The 26,659-nt window shown below is 38.6% G+C and overlaps 1 protein-coding gene across 1 annotated transcript in view; it reads left to right on the plus strand.

The window, feature by feature from the left end:
• Nucleotides 1-26,659, plus strand: part of PPARGC1A (PPARG coactivator 1 alpha) — a 97,709-nt gene that overhangs the window by 51,429 nt on the left and 19,621 nt on the right. The window contains exons 3-8 of the mRNA XM_060148418.1: nucleotides 5,920-6,114; nucleotides 7,944-8,066; nucleotides 8,932-9,136; nucleotides 13,203-13,248; nucleotides 13,358-13,431; nucleotides 25,566-26,481. Coding sequence (XP_060004401.1) covers nucleotides 5,920-6,114; nucleotides 7,944-8,066; nucleotides 8,932-9,136; nucleotides 13,203-13,248; nucleotides 13,358-13,431; nucleotides 25,566-26,481 — 1,559 coding nt within the window. The remainder of the gene's footprint in view (nucleotides 1-5,919; nucleotides 6,115-7,943; nucleotides 8,067-8,931; nucleotides 9,137-13,202; nucleotides 13,249-13,357; nucleotides 13,432-25,565; nucleotides 26,482-26,659) is intronic.

Below are 26,659 nucleotides of genomic sequence, written 5' to 3' on the forward strand. Positions count from 1 at the left end.
TCCTGATTATTTTTCTGCTGGACATATATGCTTGAGATTTCTTAAGTTGTTTTTTTTTCTGCCTTCAAGTGACCATCCCATTTTCAAAGCCCTTTATTCCATATGCTAAGCAAAAAGTTAGTGGAGTGTTTTAGAGGCTCTTCCTATGGAATGGGGTAGGAGTTAGCAACCTATAAGTGCCATGTGGGGATTCTGCCCGATTTGGAGTGTGAGAAGGTGGACAGACGTGCTGTTGTTACCCATGCCTGGGTGTAAGTAAAACAAGAAAAACCACAGTGGATTGTAGAGCATTCAAGGAGAGAAAGAGAAGAAAGAAGGAAAAAGAATTGTTTGAAAATAGTATTCAAAATATTTAACAACGTCTTCAGCAAAGACTCAGACTACTCAGAGCAGACATGTGCAATAAACAATTAGTGAAGTGTTATCTGTCCTCATTAAAATGGTTTTTAAAAAAACTTAAAACCTCAAATTCTATTTCAGGGGTTTAATCCGAATTGTTATTTTTTATTTCATTTCAGAAGAAAAATTTTTTCTTTATTTTGAATTCAGCTTCTTGAAAATCTTGAATCAAACTTTATACATCAAAACCAACCTTGATACATGCAAACATTTTTTGCCTTTTCGTGCATGAAACAGTGGTACAGCACTTTATATATGGTGAGTCGGGAAAGGGATGCCTATGATCAGTTGTATTCCTTATCTGAGCCCCTGAATCTATCATAAAATTCACTTTCTTATTTATTTATTTCAACTCCTGGTGGGATCTATTGGAACAAATAATCCAATATAGTGGATAATCCAAAAATGTCATTTATATTTGGCTTCAGAATACATTACCAGATGTTACTCTAGCAGAATTCCCTTCTTAATTAGGCCTCACTTAAAGTAGGAGTTAATTTTGTCTTCATTAGCTGCTTCCAAATCAGCAGGATGGGGCAAGAAGGAAGCCCAAGGCATGCTGGGAAGTTGGGAGGAAGCTGGCCCAGTGCTAAGAGTCAGCGGTAGAACGTGCTCAAAGAATGAAGTTCAAATACAGGTAATCAAGATGATGGACATATACAGGAGATGTTTATTGAGCACCTTCTTTAAGAATTCTCAGGCGTTTATCAACTCTTTTTTTTTCCTCCTTATTACTCATGAGTGCAGAAAAATTCTGTAATAGGAATTTGGGAGATAACTCGAAATTTTACATAGTAAAACAATAGAGGCTTAGAGAGGTTAAGGGACCTCTCACACAGATTGATCTCAGAGTAAACAGCCCCTAAGGTATTGAAACTGATTAATGAATGATAAGAAGACCCCACTGTTTCCTTCTTATTGATGATTTGACTAATGAGGAGGCACGAATTCTCCTGGCCTAATTCGCATTAAGAGAGCTAAGATAATGACGCTGTGATTAAATGGCTATTAAACTATTTTTATCAAACAGAGATCAAGCAAGTGTAAGAACCTAGGGATGCAGAGTATAATTGCACTTCTACAAGATGTGGAAAAAATGACTATCATAAGCAGGGCATGGTCCTTCCAGACAGTCTGCATTAAAAATCTTGGGGATACCTCATGCAGTTTTGCACTCTGTGTTTCTCCTTTCAGGCGTCAGCATCTCAGAGTCCCTCACCTCCTCCTTAATTTAGTGGATTTATTCACTCTGTGTGCATTTGGGTGAGTTGAATGCATTGTCTGCCCCACCATGTGTAACTGGTTGGAAGATCCTTTTGCCAACTGCTCACAAAGGAGCAAGGCCCAGATATTATACACTGGATCCCAAATTTCAATCTTGAGGTGACTTGGGACGTGTGAAGGGGCTGAATCTACCTTCCTTCAGCTGTACCTTTTGAATTATATCACACTTAGTGCAATTCATATAGGGACCCGACAGTTCCAAAGAGAGGTAATGAATCTTCTGGTTTTATTGACTGTTCTGAACTATCGTTTATTAAGGACACGATACGGCTTCCGATTTGTTGCACATTCTAAATTGTGGTTTGTTAGTATACATGTATGTGTATCTGTCACTGGAAATTCTTTACACCTTGAGTGAGTTTTTGTTGCTATGCCTTCTTTATTCCTGGAGAGCCCTTAGAGATTGAAGTGTTAGAGTCACAAGGACCTTTATTTAGGTCAGAAGAATAGCAGTGGACTTCCTTTATGTAAGGAGAGGCCAAGGTTGAAACCCATCTTGGGAAATGCAGCTTGATAGCCACAGAGCTCCACATGGAAATGTTCCTTGTCTGCTTCTCAAGCTTACTTCTGCCTTTCTGCCCCCAGAGGAGACTGAGCTGTTTGTGTAGCTGTAGATCACCACCCAATTGGTGATCTGCTCTCTCTTTTTCACCGCTCTGCTTTTCTTTTCCTAACTTACATGGAGCTAATTAGTATATTTTTATAAAAACAGTTATTTTGAACAATTAGAAAGCAGTATCAGAGCCGAGTCTTGGAAAGGTTATCTTGCAATGGCATTTTTCCTGACTCATGTATTTCCATGCCCTGTGAACAGACACGTGTTAGTAGGCCAGTGGGCTTTGTCTGCAGCGACTTTCATTTATTTGCTCTGTAAATTGGGACCGAAGCAATAATGGAAAGTGACATTAATTGTTTGAGTTCTTTTGGTCACATGCGTTGCCTTCTCTGGGGTGTTCGATTGTTGAAACTCATGCCAAATTAATTGAAATTGTCAGAATGAGGGACAGTGTTCACTCAACTTTACACGTACGAATATCTGTTGAGCTTCAACACAGAAATGTCATCAAACTTTCTTCCCAGTATGCTATGACAAAAGAAAACAGAGATTTTGAAATCATAGCATTCGTTTCTACCTTAATTCAAGAGCAACTTTATTAAAACAAATGGTCTTGGAGCACCTCTCTGAGTCACACATACACAAGGATGATAATAAAAAGGTTTAATAATTATTTCTAACGGACACTGCCTGTAAATAATGATTACAGTCCCACTGTTCCATACTGATTTAAGACCAGCCTGCCCTCCCCCTCCCGCTCCCCCTCCCCTCCTCTCTCCCCTTTCCCTCCCTCCCCCCCCCCCCACAATGCCAGTCTTCCATTCCACAAACCCTCCCCTCCCATGGTGGTTTCAGGAGAGAGGAGACTTTAAATTGTTGATGGTTTAATCAGGTCTTGTAAATTAATTATGACATTATCAAGCTCCAGTATTTCTGCCATTGTATTTGGTGTACACTCACCCAGGCTTATTAAAGGAACTGAAGAAAACTAGTTAATTTAAGTGTTCTTTGTCATTTTGACTTGATTGGAATTATCGTCATTTGTTTACACTAGGGATAGAACTAAGACACTATTGTATTATGTGATTGAAAGCAAATAGGGGCTTGTAGTATTGCTGGGAAGCCAAATGCAAAATTTAAATCAGAGTAAACAAAATTACTCATTTACTGGTGAACATGCTTAACTATTTTTCCTGAGCTCTTTTTGAACTTCAGTGAAGTAAGCCTTTCTGAAAACTGGGATACCTGGAAAAGATGTCCAACTTATTGAAAGTGCTTGTGCGTGTGCTTGTGTGTGTTGTGTGCATGTGCGTGTGTGTGTGTAAGCATGCATGTGTGTGCTTGAGACATTTTCAAAGATTATATTTATTAGGCAATATGGGGATACTTATATTAGTGTAAATCTGATTTTGAGATTTTGAGATGATTTTGAAATGATTTAAAATAATATATATTTCATTTAAATATAACTTTTATTCAGAATAGTTTAATAACCTGAATTTGGTTTTTGGTACGTGGGAGAATCGAAATCAAAATTAAAAGGGAGAGATTGGCATCTTTGGATACCAGATTATGATCCTCTGCAGAAAATAGGAGCAAATTATCTCAGTGTCTTTATTACTAAGGTTACGTGGACAGAGTCCAGAAGAGTTGAAGGTGAGGGGGATGCTCAATAAAGTCTTGTTATTGAATTGAGCAATTTGGATTTTAAAGGATTGACCAATTTATGGAAGGAAGTGGTGCAATTTTGAAGTGAACATTTCACCCCTTCTGATTAGGGTTTACTGCCTGCACTAGAGTCTAAAAACTCCTAGAATTGTTACTCCACACTGTGTTCCCCAAACCACTTGACTCACAAGGTCAAGTACAGGGCCATTAGGGAGATGGAAACAAATGTTAAAAGTGCCAAATAAAGTTTACCATGAGTATCTATGGCTCTTCTTGCCTTTTTGAATCCAAAACAGAAAGACGTTCATAGTTTTACTCCTGGATGGAGAATCATCAGTAAGGAGGGAAAGCAATTTTTATGTGAAAATAGAATGTATACGTGATAAACGCCTGCCTAATTTCTCTAGTAATACAATTTGATTTTCTGATTAGCTGTCTTATTCTGTGATTCTTGTAATTTTGTCAGGTCAATTAACTGGAGTTCAGTGCTAGAGAGAAAGGAAGTGTGGCACTGCTGACTTTGTTAGATGTCAGCAGTTTAGGTGTATTTTGTAATAGAATCTGTGTGGGATAATTTAGCTGATATTGTTAATGTCATAGCGTACAGAACTTAAAAAAATGACTTATGAAGCAGGTCAGATTGGACAACGTGAAGTGCTAAAAGAAGGAAAAGAAAGTGATCTGCACAACATATATTTTAGGTAAAAAAAAATGCAGATCAATGAATTATTCAGCAAGTAATCAATGACCGTCTGCTGTATGCCCAGCATTGGCATTGGTTGCCCAGGTACATAAGAATATAGCGCATTGACCTATAGACAAGGGGTATAAGCTCCAGTTTGGAAGATCTTGAGGTTTTTTTTTACAGAGTGCTGAAATAAATGAATATTCTCTTTTCTAATAAATTGTTTACAGATTCTTTCCTTCCCCTGGTGGTTTCTCAGAGGGGCAGAGTTTTGTCTTGTTTCTCCTTGTGTCTCCAACACTTGACATGGCCCTGACATACAGTAGGTGTTCAAAAATATTTGTGCAATGAATAACTGAAGATGAGCTTTCCAAGGATGTGTTGGTGGAAATGAGTGTGGCAGGTAGGAAAATGAGTTAAACCATGTTTGCAAGAGCCCCCGTTAGACGCGACGTTGCCCTAGAAAGTACCCCTGGTCACAAGAAGTGAATGCATTCAAGAGATGTTACAAAGTAAGGCTCTACCTGGTGACTGGCCAGGTACAGAGGACTCAAGGTGGTTCCAGAGTTTAGGGTCTGAAGAATTGTTATCCAAACCCAGAAAGTCAAGAGAAACAGCACGTTTTTTGGTTTTGTTTTTGTTTTTTTGGTTTTCTTTCCACGAAAGGTCCTAAGTTTGGATTTTGAGATGAGGGAGCTCTTATCAGGTAGAAATGTCCAGTAGGCAGTTATAGATTTATGACTAAAGTTGGGAGAGATGTCAGGGAGAGAAATAAATGGCTGTGGAGTGTTCAGTGATGAGATTATAATTGAAACCATGGAAGTGTATAGTTTTTCTTGGTATAGTTTCAGTTTGTAGTGGTGTTCAAACAGAGGGTTATCTAAACATTTTGGTGGGTATGCTGTACAGGAGATTGAAACACTATATCTGAAGATGCAATAGATGATAATTAAAATGCTCTCAAGCCCTGAGATTCTCTAAATCTTCTCTTTTAGTTAAGGAAACAAGACATAAATATACGGAAAATGACTGTGAACAAGACAGAATCGTATTTAGCAGTGTTAACACCGACACAATAAATAGCTAAATTGGACAGCTCAACAATCAGAGATTGGTACGCTAAAGGTATTAATTGATTGCGTGATTCAGACCAAAAGGGATTTGGAATTTAAGGAAGACGTGATCTTGTGTTCTGGCATGGATGTTCCAAATTTCATGTATCACACACTCATTTGGGTAAACATATTCAGCCTATGCTGATTAATAGATTACTCATCTCCCAATGTGAACTAACTCATGACTTCTTCTATTTTACTGTTTTTTGCAGAAGATAGATGAAGAGAATGAGGCAAACTTGCTAGCAGTCCTCACAGAGACACTGGACAGTCTCCCTGTGGATGAAGACGGATTACCCTCATTTGATGCACTGACAGATGGAGATGTGACCACCGAGAATGAGGCTAGTCCTTCCTCCATGCCTGATGGCACCCCTCCGCCTCAGGAGACAGAAGAGCCGTCTCTGGTAAGAACCCTTCCTACTGTTTAACAGGAATTGGAGTTGCCTCTGGCTACCCGCTGCGTGGGTATGATGTAGTAACAATAAGGTTTGGATTTTTCATTTAGACTGATGCCAAAATAATCCCCAAGCACACTCGGAGTTGCAAATTCTGTGATTCTGTGTTGAAAAATGTTGATAATACAGTCTTCATGTGGTCTCACTGCAGTTTTTTAAAGCTACCTTTTGTAGGTTTTTATATCTTAGTATTATTGATGTGTGTGGTTAGAAACTTAGAAAATATAGACAACTAAAGAGAATAGACAAAAAAATTCACCTGTAATTTCAAATAATCTCTAGTATCAAAAATTATTGAAATCTTGTTTTAAGATATATCATGAACATGTTCATGAATTTTAAATAGATGCATAATTTTGAATGGTTGCATAGTACTTTATTGTTTGGAGATGAACTAATTTATTAAGCCATCCCTTATGGTGGGGATATTTAGTCTTTTTCCTGGTTTTTTTTCACCATCATAAATTGTATGATAATTGACGTATTTGTAGTTTTATTCTCATGCATATTATTTTAGAAATAGAAGGTAGATCAAAGAGTATGCAGTATTTCAAGGCTTTGGATCCATAATTCTTATGAAGACTGGAAAATAATAGCACATTTGCCACCTAAGTTACCTAAATTTATGGTAGGCAATGAAGAGTAGATTTATTGGCAATGAAGAGTGAATTTTCTTTTCAGTGCAGTACTCGACCAGGATTTTATTAGTTCTAAGACACAGTTTACCTTCTCAGCTATGGTAGCCATTTGTCATTTGCCATAAATCTGATGTAAAAGCATGCAATGTAAATTATGGAATGCCATCCTGCAAACTTTAATAGTGTGCTTTGGCCTGCCGTTTAGGTGTTGTTTCTCTCCCGTCTCTAAGTTTCTGTATGTTAAAAGCATTCCATGTAAACCTACGGAGACCCTACTTATATGCCTTTGCAGTTTGAGATTTCTGGTTTAGAGGAGAATATCTCATAAGCAGTGGTAACATATGTATTCCCCAATTTTTCCATGTGCCAATGTCATTGGCTTTGCTGCCTAAGACTGATTTCTTTACGTGGATACCCAATGATTTTCATCCACACAGTGGTTTCAGTTGGGAGGGGCTGTTGACTCAGAGTCATACTACATATCCCATCAGGGAGGTCCTGGAAGGCCAGCAAGTCAAATGAAGAGAAAGACGTCAAAAGAGAGGAAATGCTTCGCCAAAGCCAGAACCCACATCTCTTGATCTACGGGCCAGGACTCTACCTACTTAAAAATTCTTTTTAGTGAAAGCCACTCTTTTATCCGAAATATTATTTGAATCAGTAGTGTTTTACACTTGATTGTGAAACATGATTCAAAACATCACAGAATCTTTTCTTTATTGCCCCTTGATTCATTTGGGTTATTGAGGGGGAAATGTACACCCCACCCCACCCCCACCCCCAAATCCCCTAGTCTTCATTTAGTAAAGCAGCTTTTCTCACCTCATAGGTATTTGGAAATCCTTTTAGGAAGATTCTTCTGGCTTACTTTATCTAAAAGGAAAATTAAGGTAGATACTACTAAGTCTCAAATGTAGGAGAAGGTAACACTTTCACAGTTTGTAGTGTAATGCCAAACTTTTTCTTACTTTTTAAAAATGTTTCCTTAGTGCTATTGTGCTAAGGTGTGCTATGATTAGAGTGAATTCATTTTTGTGATTAAAATTAATTAATTTTAAGTTTAAAATTTCAACAGCTTATTCTAATGCTGAAAAGATGCCTAACGTTTCTTGCTTTCTCTCTTCCTTGATATGTTTCCAGCTTAAGAAGCTCTTACTGGCACCAGCCAACACTCAGCTAAGTTATAATGAATGCAGTGGCCTCAGTACCCACAACCATGCAAACCATAATCACAGGATCAGAACAAACCCTGCAGTTGTTAAGGTACAAATGTAAAGTTTTTTTAATACAGGAGGGGAAGTCACAAGGGACTTTGGCTTTAAAGCTATAAAATAAACAATAGGTTTCTATGTGTTAATTCAGCTGGAATCCTGCAGCGGCTTCCTAATGGTGAAACAGATTACGAAATGGGTTTCCAAAAGCAATACTCTAGCTATTTTAAACTAGGAAGAGTTCATCAACGCTTTGTCTTTGGACGATTGAAATGACAGTTCTTACTTCTTGCCTACTTTATTAATACACGCAGCAGCGTGGGCAAATAAAATTTGCTGATAGTCCAGTATCATCTATGAGTGACTTTAAGATGCTGGATTGCCATTTTGCCAACTGTCTAACCTGAGAAAGATTGCTCTGGAATCACCACAAAAGATCTATCTCTGCCATTAATTGCATGGAATGCTGGAATGACATAATTCGGTTAGCGGGCTGTATTAAACAATGTTTGTCTTGCCATTCACTGTGAGTGAAAACGGAGCGTTAAGGGGTACTTAAGAGAATTGTGAATACTGGGCTCTGGCAATCAGTGGCAAATTAAGGTTTAAACCGGCTTTTTTTTTTTTTTTTTTTTTTTTACTCACAGTAAAGGCTCTGTAGGGTCTTGTTAGTTACATGTTGCTGAGTAGGAACACTGCAATGTAGGAGAAATGAAATAAAAAGCTGCATAAATGTCATTTAGGAATTTTAAATGTAATTTTCTTTCCTTGTTCTGCAAACAATTATTCACAGCTCATAGATCTAGTACACTTAGACTGAACACTTCATTGATAATCTCATCTCTTCAGAAAACCTATATCCATTCTGATAAGGTTCAGTTCACCAATTTTAGCTTTCTTTATGCCTTGTTTTTAAGACCGAGAATTCATGGAGCAATAAAGCGAAGAGCATTTGTCAACAGCAAAAGCCACAAAGGCGTCCCTGCTCGGAGCTTCTCAAGTATCTGACCACAAATGATGACCCTCCTCACACCAAACCCACAGAGACCCGGAACAGCAGCAGAGACAAATGCACCTCCAAAAAGAAGGTCCACACACAATCTCAGTCACAACATTTACAAGGTAGGCTGTGGACCCAAACACAAGCTGCTGGTGAGGGCGCAGAGGGCAGGGCAAGCCTACGCTGGGCTGAGGATACCCAACCTTCGGGCTTCTGTTCCATCGGTGTCTCTCTTGAAAGGGAACTCAGCACTTTATGATAACTGGGGGAAAAAAAATCCTTCCTTGGACACAGGTTGAACATACCCTATTTAGCTGAAATGCAGCCTAATTCACAATCACCAGAAGGCACCTGAAATGTTAGCCGGGTGGGGAGCCAGGGGTGGTGGAGAGGGAATTGCAACATCCAATGAGGTTTGTAGGAATCTCTGAATTGCTGAGATAACTGAAGTTCTGAGCAAGCTGGGCTAGCCAATTCATGAAAGAGCTTTTATTTTTTCCCTTCCAATAATGGAAAAAAAAATGAGGCACTGTTGATTTGCTTGCTGTCTATCCCTTATGAAATAGTAACTAGTATTTATGCAGTCTCTCATTTATCATGTGCATTCTTCTTGTTTTAGACTACGTGGTATACTCACAAATTTTAGTTTGTAAATAAGGATTTGGAAATTCCTGGATATTTTAAAAATTTGCTTTCTATTTAAAAAATATAAGCTTATATTACACGAAACATCTGGGGTGATTTTTATTGTCCCCGTACGTTACTAGAAGGCTGATACTTCTGAGCAGAGCAGGGTGATTTGGGGAAAGTCTGTCTTAGCAAAGGTAAATTTTCTTTCTTTCTTTCCTTTCTTTGTTTCTTTCTTTCTTTGTTTCTTTCTTTCGTCCTTTCTTCCTTCCTTCCTTTCTTTCTTTCTTTCTTTGTCTTCCTTCAAAATATTCTAATTGTAGAGGCCCAACGAGAGCCCATAGAAAGTTGCCGTTGCTTTAAAATATTTAACTTCCACATTATCTGTACCTCTGACTTTGTAGTGGAAGTAGACACATTCTAAAATAGCAGTTATAAACATCCACCTCTTTTTTTTTTCCCTTTTGTTTCCCCAATTCCCCTTCCAGCTGCAGAGTGGTAGCCCCTGATCCCTGTTTTGAACCATGATTATTTCATACAGGTATGCTGTTGCTGCTGCTTTTAATACATCTTTTCTTTTCCAGTGTTTTGAATTTCCCTCTCTCATCCCTACCTCACCATAAACCCGGGATTTTCATATTCCTTTAATATTTTTAATTGGCTCTCAATTAGATTTTCCCTGGTGGATATCTCAAAAATCACTGTCCATCCCTTTCTGTCAGTTCAAGGAAATATATTTATCAAAATGGGCCACAGTCTCTCAGTTTGCTGCACCCTGATTGGCCTCTCACATGCATGCGCTGGAACAGTTTTCTCAGTGCAGAACCAGACATGCTGTGGGATTCTAGTGGGTGACCTGAAATGAAGAATTCACTGGGCTCCTCCCCACATGGTCCTGGTCATATGTTCATTTTCTGGAGCTGAATTTGAAGCCCCAAACTTGCTGGAACCCTGTAGTCAGTAAACATAGTCCAGCAGCACATGTTTTAAAGTGGGGGGTTTTTTTGTCTTTTTTTTTAAATTTTACTTGGTCCTTTTGGATTTTGAGGGTTTGTTAATTTTGTCAATCCATGTACCACTAAATATTATTTTAATTTGTTACAAACCATGGCAGTGAAGAACTAAATTGGCCTATGAAGGACATACACTTTAGATAAAACCTGCTGTATGTAGGGTTTTTTTTTTTAAGGTATATATCTGTGGTGAGGCATCAGAAGTATATCCCAGAATAGAACAAAGCTTGTTACACAACAACAACCAAAAAAAAAAAAAAATTCCCGTAGTTACTAGAGGTCTAAAAGAAAATAAACATGCAAACATGGCTGGCTGTTAATAACCAACAGGAAATAAATGCTGAGTTTCAGGGATTATTTAAATTATTATTCAAAATTTTAATGTAGAAAATATATGAACAATTAGAAACAATAACTAAGAGGACTTTCTGAGGTTACCTTATTGAACATATTGTCATTTTTTTGCACGGAGCTTCACGTGTGCTCTCTGTACCATTGTAGGGTCCAGTTCTTTTCACTTCCCTAGGATAATGGTCTGGACTTTGGCGATTGTATGGTCCCATTTATTCATTTATTGATTCATTCATCAAAGATATCAGTCATTCATCAAAGATATCATGATCTTCATGACAAAGATTCATTCCTGTCCTCAAGGATCTTAGAGCCTCTGGTCTACCAGTCATTGGAACAGTGTGGATTAAACTTCCAGTAAACCAAATCAAAGCTCCTCTAGTGGTAGTTTTTGTGAACGTGGAATTATTTTGGGATTAGATTCTGGATGTGCTTTGAAGCTGTACCCTTCCTGTGACCCTCATTTCCTGTTTGCATTTTGTCCCACGAAATATGACCACTGCCTGTTCCTTTCCTTCCATTGCCATAGGCCTTACTTTTACCCAACGATCAGAATTTGGGGGAATCTTCCTTTGAGCATTCCAGATAGGCTACCCCACACCTTGAAAACTGGAATTTCAGTGACCGATTTTCAATGTACATTATTGTGTGACATAGCACATATTCATACCTGGTGATATTTTGTACAGAACCTGTGTGTGTTATCTTAATTATTAGTTGAGCACCATAGAAGTTGGTAAAGTTCCTTCATAAGTGTGTTCTTTTTGAAAGGCTCATTATGTCAGACATATTAGAAAGTTAATGTCAAATCAGTTCATTTATTGGTATATCTGAAAAAGCCAATCAGTCAATGTACCTAATTTGCACAAGACAGCATGAGCTTCATATTTCTGGATGCATATTGGATAGATGATAAACTATTCAATTGTTTAAAAACGAAATCTAAATCTATAAATTAAATACTATGTAAATACTACTTGTATATGTAAATACTATTTGTCCAAGTAAAGTACCTAATTTCAACCTAATTTGGACATAAATAGTATTTTCACATTTCAAAGGGCCTTAATTACTGGTGTTGATTAATTTCCTTTAATATCTATTGAATGCAATTCCTTTTGATAATAGGGGAAAGAAAACATATTCAGGGCCCGACTCTGCCAGTAACTAGTTTTATGGCCCTGGAAATATCATGCAGCATCTTAGGTCTCAGGTTTTTCATCCATAAAATAAGAAAGTTTATACTAAAGACCTTTTTGGTTTCAAGTCCATGAGTTTCATTACATAAATGACTACCTCTTGACCTTTTGAAAGTAGTTATTTTAATGAGAGAAAATTGACAAAATCTACATACATATAAAAATATCTTTATAGATAAGCATATATATACATAATATGTGGACGTATATCCCAAGTACGTTTCTCATCATGTTTTCCCCTCCTTCTGTTCAAAAGACAAGACTGCCAAGGAGAAGCAATTGAAATTTTGGAGTGAGAAGAAGATTCTTACTCCACCCTTCATAACTGGGAAATGCCTCCTGTAGGAGGGTAAGATTTAGGAAGCAGAAAAAGAAGTAGATGAGCTCTCTTTGCAAGTCTATAGGTCTCTCAACTGGTAAACAGTAGTTTTCCTTTAGTTGTCTATCAGATTTGGGGATCTGAAGGCCTTTTAAACTATCTGGGTCAGTGTCCACAATTTGCCATAATCTCTCACTTAATTTTCGGTGAATAGAATAGTTCTTGAGTGAGCTTTGGCCCATAGAAATAACCTATTCTCAGGGCTAGATATAAAATTATACATTTTAGGAGAAAAATCAGCTGAATATTCATAACGTTCTGTCGTCTTGTAGTTACTCTGCTGTTTTCTTGCCTAAACAAACCGTGTACTATATTCCAAATTAAAATAGAAAACATTATTTCTCTCTGATGGTCTGATGCAAATTTTGTATCCTTAACAGGGATGCTACATTTTGGGGAAAATTCTGTTTTCGTATGTGTTTTCAAATGATAGTTTACTGATGCAAATGTTGTTTGGAATTTGTTTTAGCATAATGGACTGTTGTCTGAGTTTGGTCCAATATTCAGGGACTTCCTTACTTTAGCTTTCCAGTTTCCAGTTCCCAACTTGACTTGTAGAAAGAAAACAAATCTGAAAACTCTCAATATTTCATAATTAGTTTCCTTTTTTTTCCTTTAGCCAAACCAACAACTTTATCTCTTCCTCTGACCCCAGAGTCACCAAAGTAAGTATTATGAAATGTAACCATTTTCAGAAAGGGAAGGGGGTTCTAATACATTTGGCTACAGCAACTCCATTTCAGTTTGTTTTTATAAATGTGCCATATCTTCCAGTGACCCCAAGGGTTCCCCATTTGAGAACAAGACTATTGAACGAACCTTAAGTGTGGAACTCTCTGGAACTGCAGGTAAGCCTTACATTTCACTTGAATCTTTTTGTGTGGGTGAGTCTGTATGTGAAATATATATTAGAGTATATTCTCTATGTGATTAATGAAATTCACAGAGTACAAACAACATTGGATAAGAAGTTATCTATAAATATTTTCAGTTGTTTATTTTTTTAGGAGGAGACATTTATTGTGTGTCACACCTGGGCCAGACCCTCTGATATATATCATTGAGTTGGATCCACAAATAAACCTATTTCCGATTAAGACACTAAAACTTGAGTAGGAGGAGAAATTAACATTTATTGGTCTTCCACTCAATAGATATGCTAAGCGTATAAGTGGTTTTAGCTAATTTCATAATGACCTCATGAAGATGGTGGTAGTATTTTTCATTTTTAAGATGAGAAAATAAGGTTCAGAGATGTTAAGTAACTTGCCCAAGATTGCAGAGCTAGAAAACAAAGAGCAAAGGTTTGAACTCAGGTTTACTAATTATCAATACTTCACCTGAAATATTTTCTTAATCACCATTGTACTCAACAGTGTAGTGCTCTCCTATATATATTACCATTTTTATATCTTTCCAGTAAAGGAAAAAAATGAAAATATGTCCATTCACCAAAACAAAATGTTCTTATATATTTTAAACAAGAGCAATTTCCGTCACCGTTTGGACTTCTTAATTTATTTGGCCAGTCTTACTTCACATTCTGAAGAGGAAGAAGCTTTAAAAACTTGAACTAACCCCTGAGAAACTTACAAATCCAGAGTTCCTAGGCAGACTTCTGAGTTGGCTGCAAATGGTGCCTTTGCAGTAAGTGCCTAGGTTTAGGCACTTGAACCCCACCAGAAAGTGAATCTGAGGATGTCTGTACAAGAAGTTCCTAGGCTTTGGCCATTGCTGATAAGGGTAAAGGAACAGTAAGTTAAACAAATGCTTTCAACCAGAACTATGGTGCCTACACACACCGTGGGCACTGTTACTAAGTTTAATTTCACCCTTTGAGTTTGCTAAATTACTTCCTTATGAAAGGTCTGTTGCATGATTGCATGATTTGGTCAAGCAGTAGAGCAGTTAGTTTCATGGTATTTATATATATTTTATATGTGCGTATACAAGTATAAATATATCGTTATATAATAATAGATGTACACACATGTATTCACATATAAAGAATACATATAACATCATTTCTTAAATAAATTACAATTACACATGTGATCATAAGTAACTTTTGTGTGCGTGTATTATGTGCAGTAGAGGCCTTCTTGTCCGACCAATGAGTGAGTATTTGGTGGTTTTATCTAAAAAGTGGATTGAAGTATACACAGTTTAATCATTTTACTTTTGCTTAAAACATACAAGTTACACATTCAAATATAAAATTTTTGGTATAAGACAGAGAGACCTTTGCACTGAACTTAAATGTACTAACTAGGGACCCGTTCATCTTTCTGGCACAAACTTCACTAATAATGCATCACAGATGGTATTCACGTTTCGTTTCTTGCTTTTTGAAGGAAAATAATTAAGGATATTTGTGTGGTAGTCTGAGTGCAGAATCATTCTAGGTTTTTACGATTTTTTTAACATAAATCATAATCGTAATTCCTTATGTTTTCCCATACAATCCACCTACAACTAAGTTGACAGCCCTTCTTTTAGTAATATACCTTTATCGGGTCTTTTAATAGAAAAAAACTTTTCTTACTAATATTTCATTCAGTTATATAATATTTTATTATCTGATATAATTTCAGTCACCAGTACAATGGACATTAGTGGATTTGGGAAACTACATTACCTTGGCTATAGTAACAATCAGCTGAAAGGAATCTGCTAACTAGGAGTGTTTAGGATGGCTGTAGGTGTAAGTTGCTTTGGTTTAGAGAGGTTTGAGAAAGCTTCCACTGTATATACTGATACCAAGCTTTCCATTAAAGAAATATTTTTTAAATTTTTCTCTGATTATAAATAATATAAGCTTACTATAAAAAATGTCAAAAATACAAACTAGTGGAAAAATTGTGTATAGTTCTAAATTGTTTTCTATGGATATTTTTACATCTGTGATCATTTTGTATATACATAATTTTGCATTCTGATTTTTCAGTTAACATTTTAATAAGGAAGTTTTATATCATCACAGACCCTTTATTACCAGGCTTTTCTTAGTGTGCTGTATAACATTAGTTTGAGTAGGTGCATCAAAATGTAATTATACTTCTTTGTTACACATTTAGGTTGTTTTAAAGTGTTACCATTTTGAAATAGCACTGCAGTGGAAATCTTTGTTCATAAATTTTTTAAATCTTATTTTTCTGAAAATGAATCACTAGTAGTTATTAATACGAATATAAGGATATAAATATCTTGGGGACTTCTGATACATATTGCCCCATTGCTTTCCAAAAGAGGTGTTTCCACTTATAGTCCTATTATCACTATGTGGATATATTTGCTTTATTACATCCTTGCTAGCATTGGGTATCTTCTTTTTTAAAATATTTTGCTCATTTATGTGTATAACATCATTTAAATTGCATCCCTTGTACTCATAAGATTATGGTGTTACAAAAAAGCACTTATTTTTATTTTCTTCTTGTCAGAAGTTTTATTATTTCTCTTACTGACCTAATTTTAAATAATTTAGTTATACATTTGAAAGGTTAGTAGGCTACGCTGTTGAAAATTTGTAGAAGATACTTTTTAAAAAAATACTTAGCATCCTAAAAATATATAGAGTGGATTTATTTCTGTTGGTGAACCAGAATTCATCTTACTAGTTTAAACCCCTTTTTATTAGTGCTTTGAAAGATTATTGAGTACAATGGAAATCAATTTACCAACATATATAACATATATAATACCTGCTCTATGCTTGCAACACTGTAGATCTTGGGGAATATTTATCAAGCATAAGACATAGAGACTGGGCTTCCCTGGTGGCGCAGTGGTTGAGAGTCCACCTGCCGATGCAGGGGGCACGGGTTCGTGCCCCAGTCCGGGAAGATCCCACATGCCGTGGAGCAGCTAGGCCCGTGAGCCATGGCCGCTGAGCCTGCGCGTCCGGAGCCTGTGCTCCGCAACGGGAGAGGCCACAACAGTGAGAGGCCCGCGTACCGCAAAAAAAAAAAAAAAAAAAAAGACATAGAGACTAATCCATGCAAACCATGGACTATTGTACTTGGCTCATAGTAGGTGCTAAATAAATGTTCTTAAGATGTGGGCTTATAGTCAGTTGGGAAAATAACACATATTGTCCAAGTAGCATGAAGGGAAAATATTATTTACTGTTTATAATGTTTTGCTACTTTCAAAAGAAGGTGGGCCCAGAGGTTGTTTTTCATTTGTTGAGCTTGGTGGTAATGAGTGCGGATACACATTACACAAGCTGATGTATGGCCAAATTGCATTACATGCAAGAAGGGAATTCGAGCTACAGGAAAATCAAGGGATGAAGAAGAACTTGGAGGCTGTAGAAGGTGGCTAGAAGGAGAAGTTTGAAACCTGCTCGGAGGATGGTATAGGGAGGAGGAGATTGGGGGAGAAGAGGGTTTTTTTTTTTTTTTTGATAAAGCTATTGTGTGTTTGAAGTGCTAGACAATGTGTAATGTTCATGACCTCCATCCCCACTAAACGTCTTCAGTAAAATTTGTTGTGTAGTAGCGTTTGGAGGATATGACAAACACTGATTGTACCTCAGGAGAATCACCAAAGGGAGAAAATAAGCTTTCATAGGGAACCCTGTAACATGGCTTCAAGTTAAATACCATGATTGTGCAAAAGATTGAAAAGAATTGTAGAGACAGTTCAGGACTGAAGGAAGCACTAAGGCAATACCATTAGGCAGTGAGTGACAGAGTTGATCTGTGGAAAGGAGTTTGGAGGAAATTGAGCGCTCCACTGACTTGGGGTGCCTTAAGGGAGAAAAATATTTGCATCTGATTTTTAAGTGTGTGGGTGGAAAGGAGAGAAGATATTGATGGAGCAGAAGATACTGTATTGTAAATTGAAACATAAAATTGCCAGTATTCAACATTTTTGACATACCAAAAAAATTGGCAATTTCGTGTGATACTACCTGAACTAAGATACTTTAAAAGCTGCAAATCTCCAAATGAAAGTAGTCTATTATGATTTTTTAAAAAACAGACAGCACAGTTTAGTGAAGCTGTGCAAAACCTTGGCTCTGATATTGGACAAACCCAAGTTTAAATTCTGGGTCTACCCCCATCTAGCTGTAAGGCCTTTGGTCAATTTAATTAAATTCTGTAAGACTCAGGAAGCTTATGTATCAAATGAAGCTGATCACAGTACCTGCATCTCATTGAGTCACTGTGAGGATTAAATGATATCAAACATGAAAAAAGCTTAGTTCAGTGACAGCATATGTGTTCAATAACTATTAGCTATTTAATTACTAATTCTACATTAACTTCATTTCTGGAGGTCATTGTACCTTCCTGCTCACCTTTTCAACTTTTGACTACCTTTTACCTGGTTCCTTTTATTGGCCTTTGTACTAGCTCTTCTTTAGCACTCTCATATATGAAGTTATGTATTCTCTTTTGTGGTAAAATTCCCCTAATTCCCCATGAAATTGAACATATACTGCTTTTGGTGTGGGGCTGGGATTTACCAAATCAAGGAAGAAAAATCTCCCCTTGGGCATTCATTCTCTCAACAACAGGTACTTCTGCTGTTACTACAAATCCTAGAGGCTAGACATTCACTAATAGGCACTTCACATGTATTATTTTTATTTATTTTTATTTTTATTTTTATTTTTTTTTTGCGGTACGCGGGCCTCAGGCTCCGGACGCGCAGGCTCAGCGGCCATGGCTCCCGTGCGCAGCCGTTCTGCGGCATGTGGGATCTTCCCGGACGGGGGCACGAACCCGCGTCCCCTGCATCGGCAGGCGAACTCTCAACCACTGCGCCACCAGGGAAGCCCCACATGTATTATTTTTTGACTGTCTGTCCATTTAATTGTGAAGGAAAAAGCTATATGTAGATTCTAGGTCTGTGGTGGACCCTGGGTTCAAAGCAAGTCTGTCTGACTAGAGATTATGTCTCTTTCCTGATGCCTGAATTTTAAAGATAGTAGTGGACATCTGTTATGTTAAATAGGTTTTATTTCACTTGCCAAGTGTCATTGATTGGTATTGGCTGCCAGAAGCATTGTGTTGAGAAGGATGCTAAGGCCAAGTCTGTACTCAGTGGGAATGTCATGATCAGTTAGTAATGTCTGCCGTCAGTGCAGCAGAAGGGTGGACAGGGTGCGAACAGCATTCAGGTTGTTGATTTGTTGATCCTTCGTATACATGCTTAATGCCTTTGGTTGCAACAGAGGACATGGATCAAGCTGTTGCCCAGGACTTTCTGGTGTCTTCTTATTTAATTTTACAAATTTTAGTGAAAATTTCCAAACATTTAAGTGAAAACGTAAAGAGTCAACAAAATTCTAAGACCTCAAGAATAATCCCTCTGCCCCATCTGCAGAGTCTTTGGGAAACAGGAGGGATGAGATAGGAAGTTTGCTTTATTAAGTATCACCAGCTGGTCTGACTTTGTGATTGTCCTAAAGTAGCTCATTTTGGCTGATAAAAAAAAAAAAAGCTTCTCTTTTACAGGTGTAAAAACTAATTTGATTTCAAAATAGCTGTTAGTAAAGCAAGATGAGAGAAAAGAGAATGCTCTTTTGGCAGAAGGCATTTAAATCCATTGCATATGGAGATGTTCAGAGTGCTAGCCTTTTTGTTTCTGAAATGGGAATGGCAAAGCAATGTCAGCTCAACAAGGTGATGGTTTTAACCACAGGACATGAAGGAATTTGATTAGGAACCCCCAAACTTTTATTTATATATATTTATTTACATGTACATACATATATATGTGTATGTGTGTATATATATATATATACACACACATGTATATGTATATATAAATGTTTTATTTTTATTACTGTAAAAGTAATAAGAATAAATATAACTAATTAGGAAAATAAGGACAAAATCATCAGCACTCTCATCACCCTAACTCACGAGGTCTTAGCAATGCTTTCCTCCATCGATATGTATATTTTCCCCATGGTTTTCATGATGGTGGATTTGCTTTAAATCGGCAGTTATTGAAATTGCACTTCAGTGACTTGCGCTTAAAAAACCCAGCTCATTAACCCATCACTGAGTAATTTCTTATTCTTTTATGTGGAGTCTTGTATTGTCATTTTTGGACTTCCCATTTCAAAGCTGATTTCGCTGGATGGTATATGGACAAACAGCATAAATTTGCTGTACCCTTTTGGGATATACATCTTTTGTATGTGACTTACCCGTGGGGAAATAGACCAAAGCAAAATAGGAATAGTAGTTGGTACTTTTAACAGAAAGCCACAGCGACAGAGAACTAGAAAGTGATTTTGGCAGGTCATATAATCCATTCCTGTGGCTGAAGAAGCCAAGAAAGGGAGACCCAGCAAATTCTCTTTACAGCCCACTCCAGTGTTTTGCAACTCGTCCTGACAGGAATTTCTTCCATATTTCTTCCATATTTCATATCCCTCATTTTCTATTTTTAATCTCATTCTTCTTGACTCAGCGTCTGAAAAACACCTCAGTTTTCTTTTCTGGAAATGGTACTATCCAATGTCTTGCAAGCCAAGGATAGCAAAGCAATTTTCTCTCCCATATCAACTTCAGGGGTTTGGTGGGAGACACCTGGAAAGCCAGACTCCTCCCTCCCTGACCCGGACCCCCTCTCCTGCCCCAGCTCTGTGGGAAAGTGCCCGAGGGCCAGTGAATAACAGCTTCATCTTCCATGAGCAAGAGTTGGGGCACTAGACACATGTCATAGGAATGTTCTGAAGCTTTTCTGTGCGGTGAGTTTGTTCCCCAGTTCTCAGAGCTGATACAGGAAATCCTTAAAAAGCAGGAAAGGCGGGGGCTCCATCAGTCAGAGGGGACATGCCAGCCTGGGTACCAGAGCGAGGTGTGGGAGGCCCTTCTGTGTCAGGGGTTAACACTTTGGTTGCTGCCTTTTGTGGAGATCCAGTGAGTCCTGGGGAAGTTAGGGGTGAAGAGAGAGCACTGGAGGAGCTTTTATCAACAAAATATTTTAACAATGATAGCAGTAACAGTTCATACTGATTGAGTATCAGTCCTTCCTATGCTCCCTTGACACCCACTCCAAGTTCTTGAGGCCAAAAATATGTGAGTAGAACTCAAGTTACTCTCCTCTCTTTGCCCAGTCCTCCTTCTTTGGTGAGTTTTTAAGCAAATTAGAAAATCATCTTCTCGGTGTCTTTCCTTGAGAAATCTTAGAACTGGCATTTGACATAAGAAAAATCCCACTGTCAAACTCCAAAGCGAGTCACAGATTTAGCAGGAGGTTGTGTGAAATGTAAACTGCAAAACTGTGTAAACTATTAAGAAAGATCTTGCTGAAGTCATTGGCTGGATAGTGGAGCACAGAAAACAGAGCAGAAGACTTGCCATTTATCAGTCATTCAATTAAACACACCAACCCAAAAGAGAACTCCTCAAAGGAGATCGTTTTAGAGCACATAATGAAACACAAAACCAAACCAAACTTGTCTCTGACTTTTTTTTTTTTAAAGGGCTGTTTAAAAAGATAACTGGAGAGTGTGGGAGAGTGTGTACCACTTCCCCCAGATTTGCTGTGCAGAAGTGCAGAAGTGTGAGTGATGTAGAGGTACTTGTTTATTATAGAGCACATTTCAATGCAGTAATCATAAATATTGCTAAGGTTGTGCTCCGTTGAAATATGACCTACATACTCTTGATTGTTTGTGTTACGTGATTTGTCTGACACCCATTACATTCTGGGTAATAGCAGCCATTTGTTGCTCTGCACAGCAGGCTCTTCTGACAAAAGAAAATAGGCAGCAATAAAAAAGCTATAGTCTGAATTACATTCTGCACAGTGCTGCACTGCTGAGAGTTTGTGCAAGTGTGTTAACAATGTTCTGAACTGCCTCTTGTCAGCCTTCAGCCTGTAATGGCCATCTGTCCTCACATAAATCTGTCAAAACCTGCTAAGTTCAAGAGAGAGCATGGAATATACCTTGTACTGTCAACACCAAAATGTACACATTCCCCAGAAAATCAACACACAGGAAATAATCCGGAGGTTATGGGAGGCATTAGCCCGGTTGATTTAGGCTTGTGGGGTGAAATTGAGAGTCCGGCAATTAGTGGGAAGATGACAAAGGTAGTGGGGTTGAGGAATTGATTATTGACTGCCCTTCTACCACAGGGGAAAACATTCTGGGTGGAGGAGATGGGGTTAGAGAAATCTAATTAGTTCAGGTGCAGCAAAGGGTTCCCTGTCCCGGGCACAACTCCTAAAAGCTGGACATCACGTTAAAAGAAAAGAAGAAAAAAAAAAAAGCTTCTTACACTTTTATTTATTTATTATTTTATTTTTTTGCGGTACGCGGGCCTCTCAATGTTTTGGCCTCTCCCGTTGCGGAGCACAGGCTCCGGGCGCACAGGCTCAGCGGCCATGGCTCACGGGCCCAGCCGCTCCGCGGCATGTGGGATCTTCCCGGACCGGGGCACGAACCCCCGTCCCATGCATCGGCAGGCGGACTCTCAACCACTGCGCCACCAGGGAAGCCCCGCTTCTTATACTTTTGTTTTGCTTTGTTTTGTTTTACTCTGGATCTCAACCCTATCTGGAAATAGATTTTCAATGAGGCACTGGTGACACGCAGTCTCGTGCTCCTTAAGATGTCTCAGTCTTGCTCTGGAGTATTCTCCTCGGATTAAAGAAGTTTCAGTAAATAGTCAAAAGGTTAGGGAATGATCTGAATTATTTTTCCCTGCCCACCGACTCACTAATCCTAAAATAACTTCCATCTACTAAGAGAGTATTATTTAATGAGCAGGGCCGTCCGAAATTTCTAGCCCTGATATTTTCACTCACAGGGTATATCTGCTTATCTCAGGGTGTTTCTGTAAGTTTTAAGCAGATACACAAGAAAATCTGTACTTACTGCAGATTTTAAAGAATGATCTCTTTATGAAGTCCTGGGGGCTGAATCCCTGAAATGCCAGCATTTGGCGGAATCTTCAGCACACAGTAGGTGCTGAGTGAAAGTCTGTTTAATTGCCACAGGCCATCTAAAATGAAAAGGAAGTAAAAGGCTTTGTTTTCAACGCCAAGAAACTCTAATCATGTGTTAGCGCTCCCAAGAGCAACTTGAGAATCGGTTATTTAAGCGATAATGAGCTTAGGTACTAGGACAAGGGTTTCAAATGTTCAAGACGAAAAAGAATTTCTATATTTAAAATCCCTAGATAGCTGAGCTATTTTTAGAACTAGTCTCTCTTTAATAGTGGCCTAATTTGGTGTTTCTGAAGTTTAGGGTTTCTTTTTATAAGTCTAGAATGTCAGTCAAAATATATCTACCTGAGATCAAGGCAAGGTGCCACATAGACGCGGCGGGATAGTGGCTCTCCATAAGTGGTCTGTGAACCGTGTCATTAAAAATATTTGACCAGCTTCCCAAGTGATCCGTGGGCCACTGAAATGGGACACCTACTAGTAAAGGAGGATCTAGAAAAATAAAAATGAGTGAAACATTTTGCAAAAATAAGCCCGAGCAATATTCCACTGAGAGCTTCTCATCTGTCTGGAGAGACAAGATATAATTCATATTCAAAAAGATAAGCGTGAAAATATAGCAATATCTGGTAAGTGAGTGATCCTGGCAGTGAATTATTGGAAAAGTAAAAATTACCCCCATTCAGAGTATCATGAAAAGATCTATGAAGTTGTATTTGAGGATGTTGAATGTCATTTCCCCCAGTTCAAGGGCTATCTCATTTGGAATATTTGACTGTTATTTACTCAGCAAAGAGAGATTATTCATCATTATTTCTTTGAGCATCTTAGCTTCCTGTGAGAAATATTTGAGATCTTGTCATTTCTTTGCTGGGAGTTGGTATCTTTACATTTGTTGTAGCAGTAATTGAAGGTAGCATGTGGTTGAAATCAGTGTGTATGAATGGGGCAGTGCAAAGGGTAGAGGAAACAAGCAGAGAGAGAGATGGACAAACAGAAAGATAGACAGGGTAAGAAAGAAAGCACGAAAAGGAAGGGGAGAAGGAGATGGAGGGGGAAATGGGAGGAATAGGAAGAAACGGAAGAGGGGAAGGAGGGGAAGGAGGGAAGGAGGAGAGAAAATTGGCCATATAGGAATTCCTTAGAGTGAGTAAAAGATATACTTGTCTATGAAAGAGGGAACACAAGGAGAGTGAACTTCAGTGACATAGATGATTCCTTCAGTAATGTCACCTCCCTGTTATCTTCAAGCGAAGAATGGAGGGCAGGCGTACAGTAGGCTGCTGATAAAGGGAAGCTTTTCTGAGACTCAGATGTGTCACGAAGGGAGAGCAGTGTCTCCTTCTCTTTGTGTTTGCATTTCCCTGTCTTTCTGAACTTTTCTGGGATAGATGTCCAAAGTCAAACCTTTTTGCATTCTTGTACGTTTCCTTCCCTCCTTTAGGGAGAATTAGCTACGTATAAGTATAAAAGTATACTTATACGTAGCTATAAGTATTATTATATTAGCTATAATATAATATAATATATAATATAATATTATATTAGCTACGTATAAGTATAAAAGTATAAAAGTATACTTATAAAGTATAAAAGTTGCCAAATATTGGTGCAAAATATTTCATTTTAAGGAAAATATTAATTTCTTCTATCTCTTTATTGTCAAGTAGGGGAGAGAGGCAGTGTCTTCCTTTTCATACCAAAACTTCATGTAGCGTTCTGTGCCCTACTTGGTTATGTGTGTGTATGTATGTGTGTGTGTCAAGGTAGAATTTTCCTTGAAGCCTGCAGTCGCCTTAAGTCCAACCCCAGGCTTCTTGTGGACTTAAGTTCTTTTTTGCTGAATAGCATCCTCCCGTCCTCCTAAATAAAAAGTGTATTGTAAACTAAAATGTTCCCTTGTAAGCATAAAGTCATTTGAACTCCAGCCTGCCCTTCTTCAAAGTTCCGTCGACTCTGGAGCTCTTCCACAATTCTTCTTCCTTGGCATAAAGGGCTGAGGAGGACTTAGGGGTGAAACTGAACAGAGATAACTAGCCTTCACACACTCTCCCACAATGACTTGTGATGGAATTTTCTGCCCTCTGTAGAAAAGCACAAAAGGCAACAGCTGACAGATTCCCCCTCTTCTTCCTTTCTTTTTTTTTTCATTTTTTCAATTAGTTAGTTGCCGAAGCTTGGATTCGTTTCAATCCTTCAGCCTCCTAACCCGCCCTGATGTGGTGCTCCAGATAAAATGGTGTGCTGGTACCGCAATATTTAGTGTTACTGTTCACTTAAGTTTCTGTTGCAGAACCATATTTTTGACAGAATGTATTAGTTATGCTTACAAGAATGTACTATACCTACATTAGCCATGGTTTACAAAGGTAATGAACTGTGGAGACAGAGAATCATTGCCGTCATGTTGTAGAGTTGTCTGGTACCCTGCGTTAGCCGGCTGCATTTTACTGAACTTACTTTGATGTTGCCAATGTCATTCCCACCCTCCCCCCCAGTTGCTGTCATCCCATCTTTTCTTTTCTTTTCTTTTCTTTTTTTTTAAAGTTGCCTAATTCTTTGGCTCCGTGGGTAGATATCCTTGATTTTACAAAAATTCCTGACCTACATGCATCCTCCCCAGCATTCTTTGCAGACAAATGCCACCAAAGGTCTTCTATGATTTCCCTGTGTCCCTACCGTGTTAATTTTCCACAACCAAGACTGTGAGAAGCCCCTGTAAATCTGAGCTTTTGTAATGCCTGGTGGTGACGTGCTCATGTTTCCTGGGAAGCAGGATCGGTTAGCATTGGCGTTTGAAATACAAAATATCATGGCTTTCACCACAGCCTCATATCGTAGATCCATCTTTTCTTGGTGACAGAGGCTTCGGGAGACAGAGTCACTTTTTCCGGTCTTATCATGAATTTAGTTTCCTTCCTTTTCACTGAGTTTTAACCATTGTCTGAAATCTTAGAAAAGTTAGGAAAGCATATCCTGGCATTTAACAACATATCTCTGTCTCTTTTCTTTCTCTCTCTCCCCTCCCCTTTTTTTTTTTCTTTTATTATCTTAGGCCTAACTCCACCCACAACTCCTCCTCATAAAGGCAACCAAGATAACCCTTTTAGGGCTTCTCCAAAGCTGAAGCCCTCTTGCAAGACTGTGGTACCTCCGCCAACAAAGAAGGCCCGGTACAGTGAGTCTTCCGGTATCCAAGACAATAACTCCACCAGGAAAGGGCCCGAGCAGTCTGAGTTGTACGCACAGCTCAGCAAGACCTCCGTGCTCACCAGTGGACACGAGGAAAGGAAGGCCAAGCGGCCCAGTCTGCGGCTGTTTGGTGACCATGACTATTGTCAGTCAATTAATTCCAAAACGGAAATACTCATTAATATATCACAGGAGCTCCACGACTCCAGACAACTAGAATATAAAGATGCCTCCTCCAACTGGCAGGGGCAGATGCGCTCTTCCACAGATTCAGACCAGTGCTACCTGAGAGAGGCCTCAGGGGTGAGCAGGCAGGTCTCTCCCGGCAGCACCAGAAAACAGCTCCAAGACCAGGAAATCCGAGCTGAGCTGAACAAGCACTTCGGTCATCCCAGTCAAGCTGTTTTTGACGACGAAGCAGACAAGACCAGTGAACTGAGGGACAGTGATTTCAGTAATGAACAATTCTCCAAACTACCTATGTTTATAAATTCAGGACTAGCCATGGATGGCCTGTTTGATGACAGCGAGGATGAAAGTGATAAACTGAAGTCCCCTTGGGATGGCACGCAGTCCTATTCATTGTTCCATGTGTCGCCTTCTTGTTCTTCTTTTAACTCTCCATGTAGAGATTCCGTGTCACCACCCAAATCCTTATTTTCTCAAAGACCCCAAAGGATGCGCTCTCGTTCTCGGTCCTTTTCTCGACATAGGTCGTGTTCTCGATCACCATATTCCAGGTCAAGATCAAGGTCCCCAGGCAGTAGATCCTCTTCAAGGTAAACCTTGTCAAAACCCACCCAAAGCCTAAGGCGTCCCCAGGAAGTGAAAAAAAAAACAAAGGCAAAAAATGCATTCAAAACCCACAGGCAGCCCAGCCCCTCACCATTCATTCCCAGTGCCACAGGAACTAAGGAGATTGTCGTTACCCATACATTCCTCCCCATCTTCTCTTAA

Source organism: Lagenorhynchus albirostris, chromosome 4, assembly GCF_949774975.1.
Source record: "Lagenorhynchus albirostris chromosome 4, mLagAlb1.1, whole genome shotgun sequence".
Lineage (NCBI taxonomy): Eukaryota > Metazoa > Chordata > Mammalia > Artiodactyla > Delphinidae > Lagenorhynchus > Lagenorhynchus albirostris.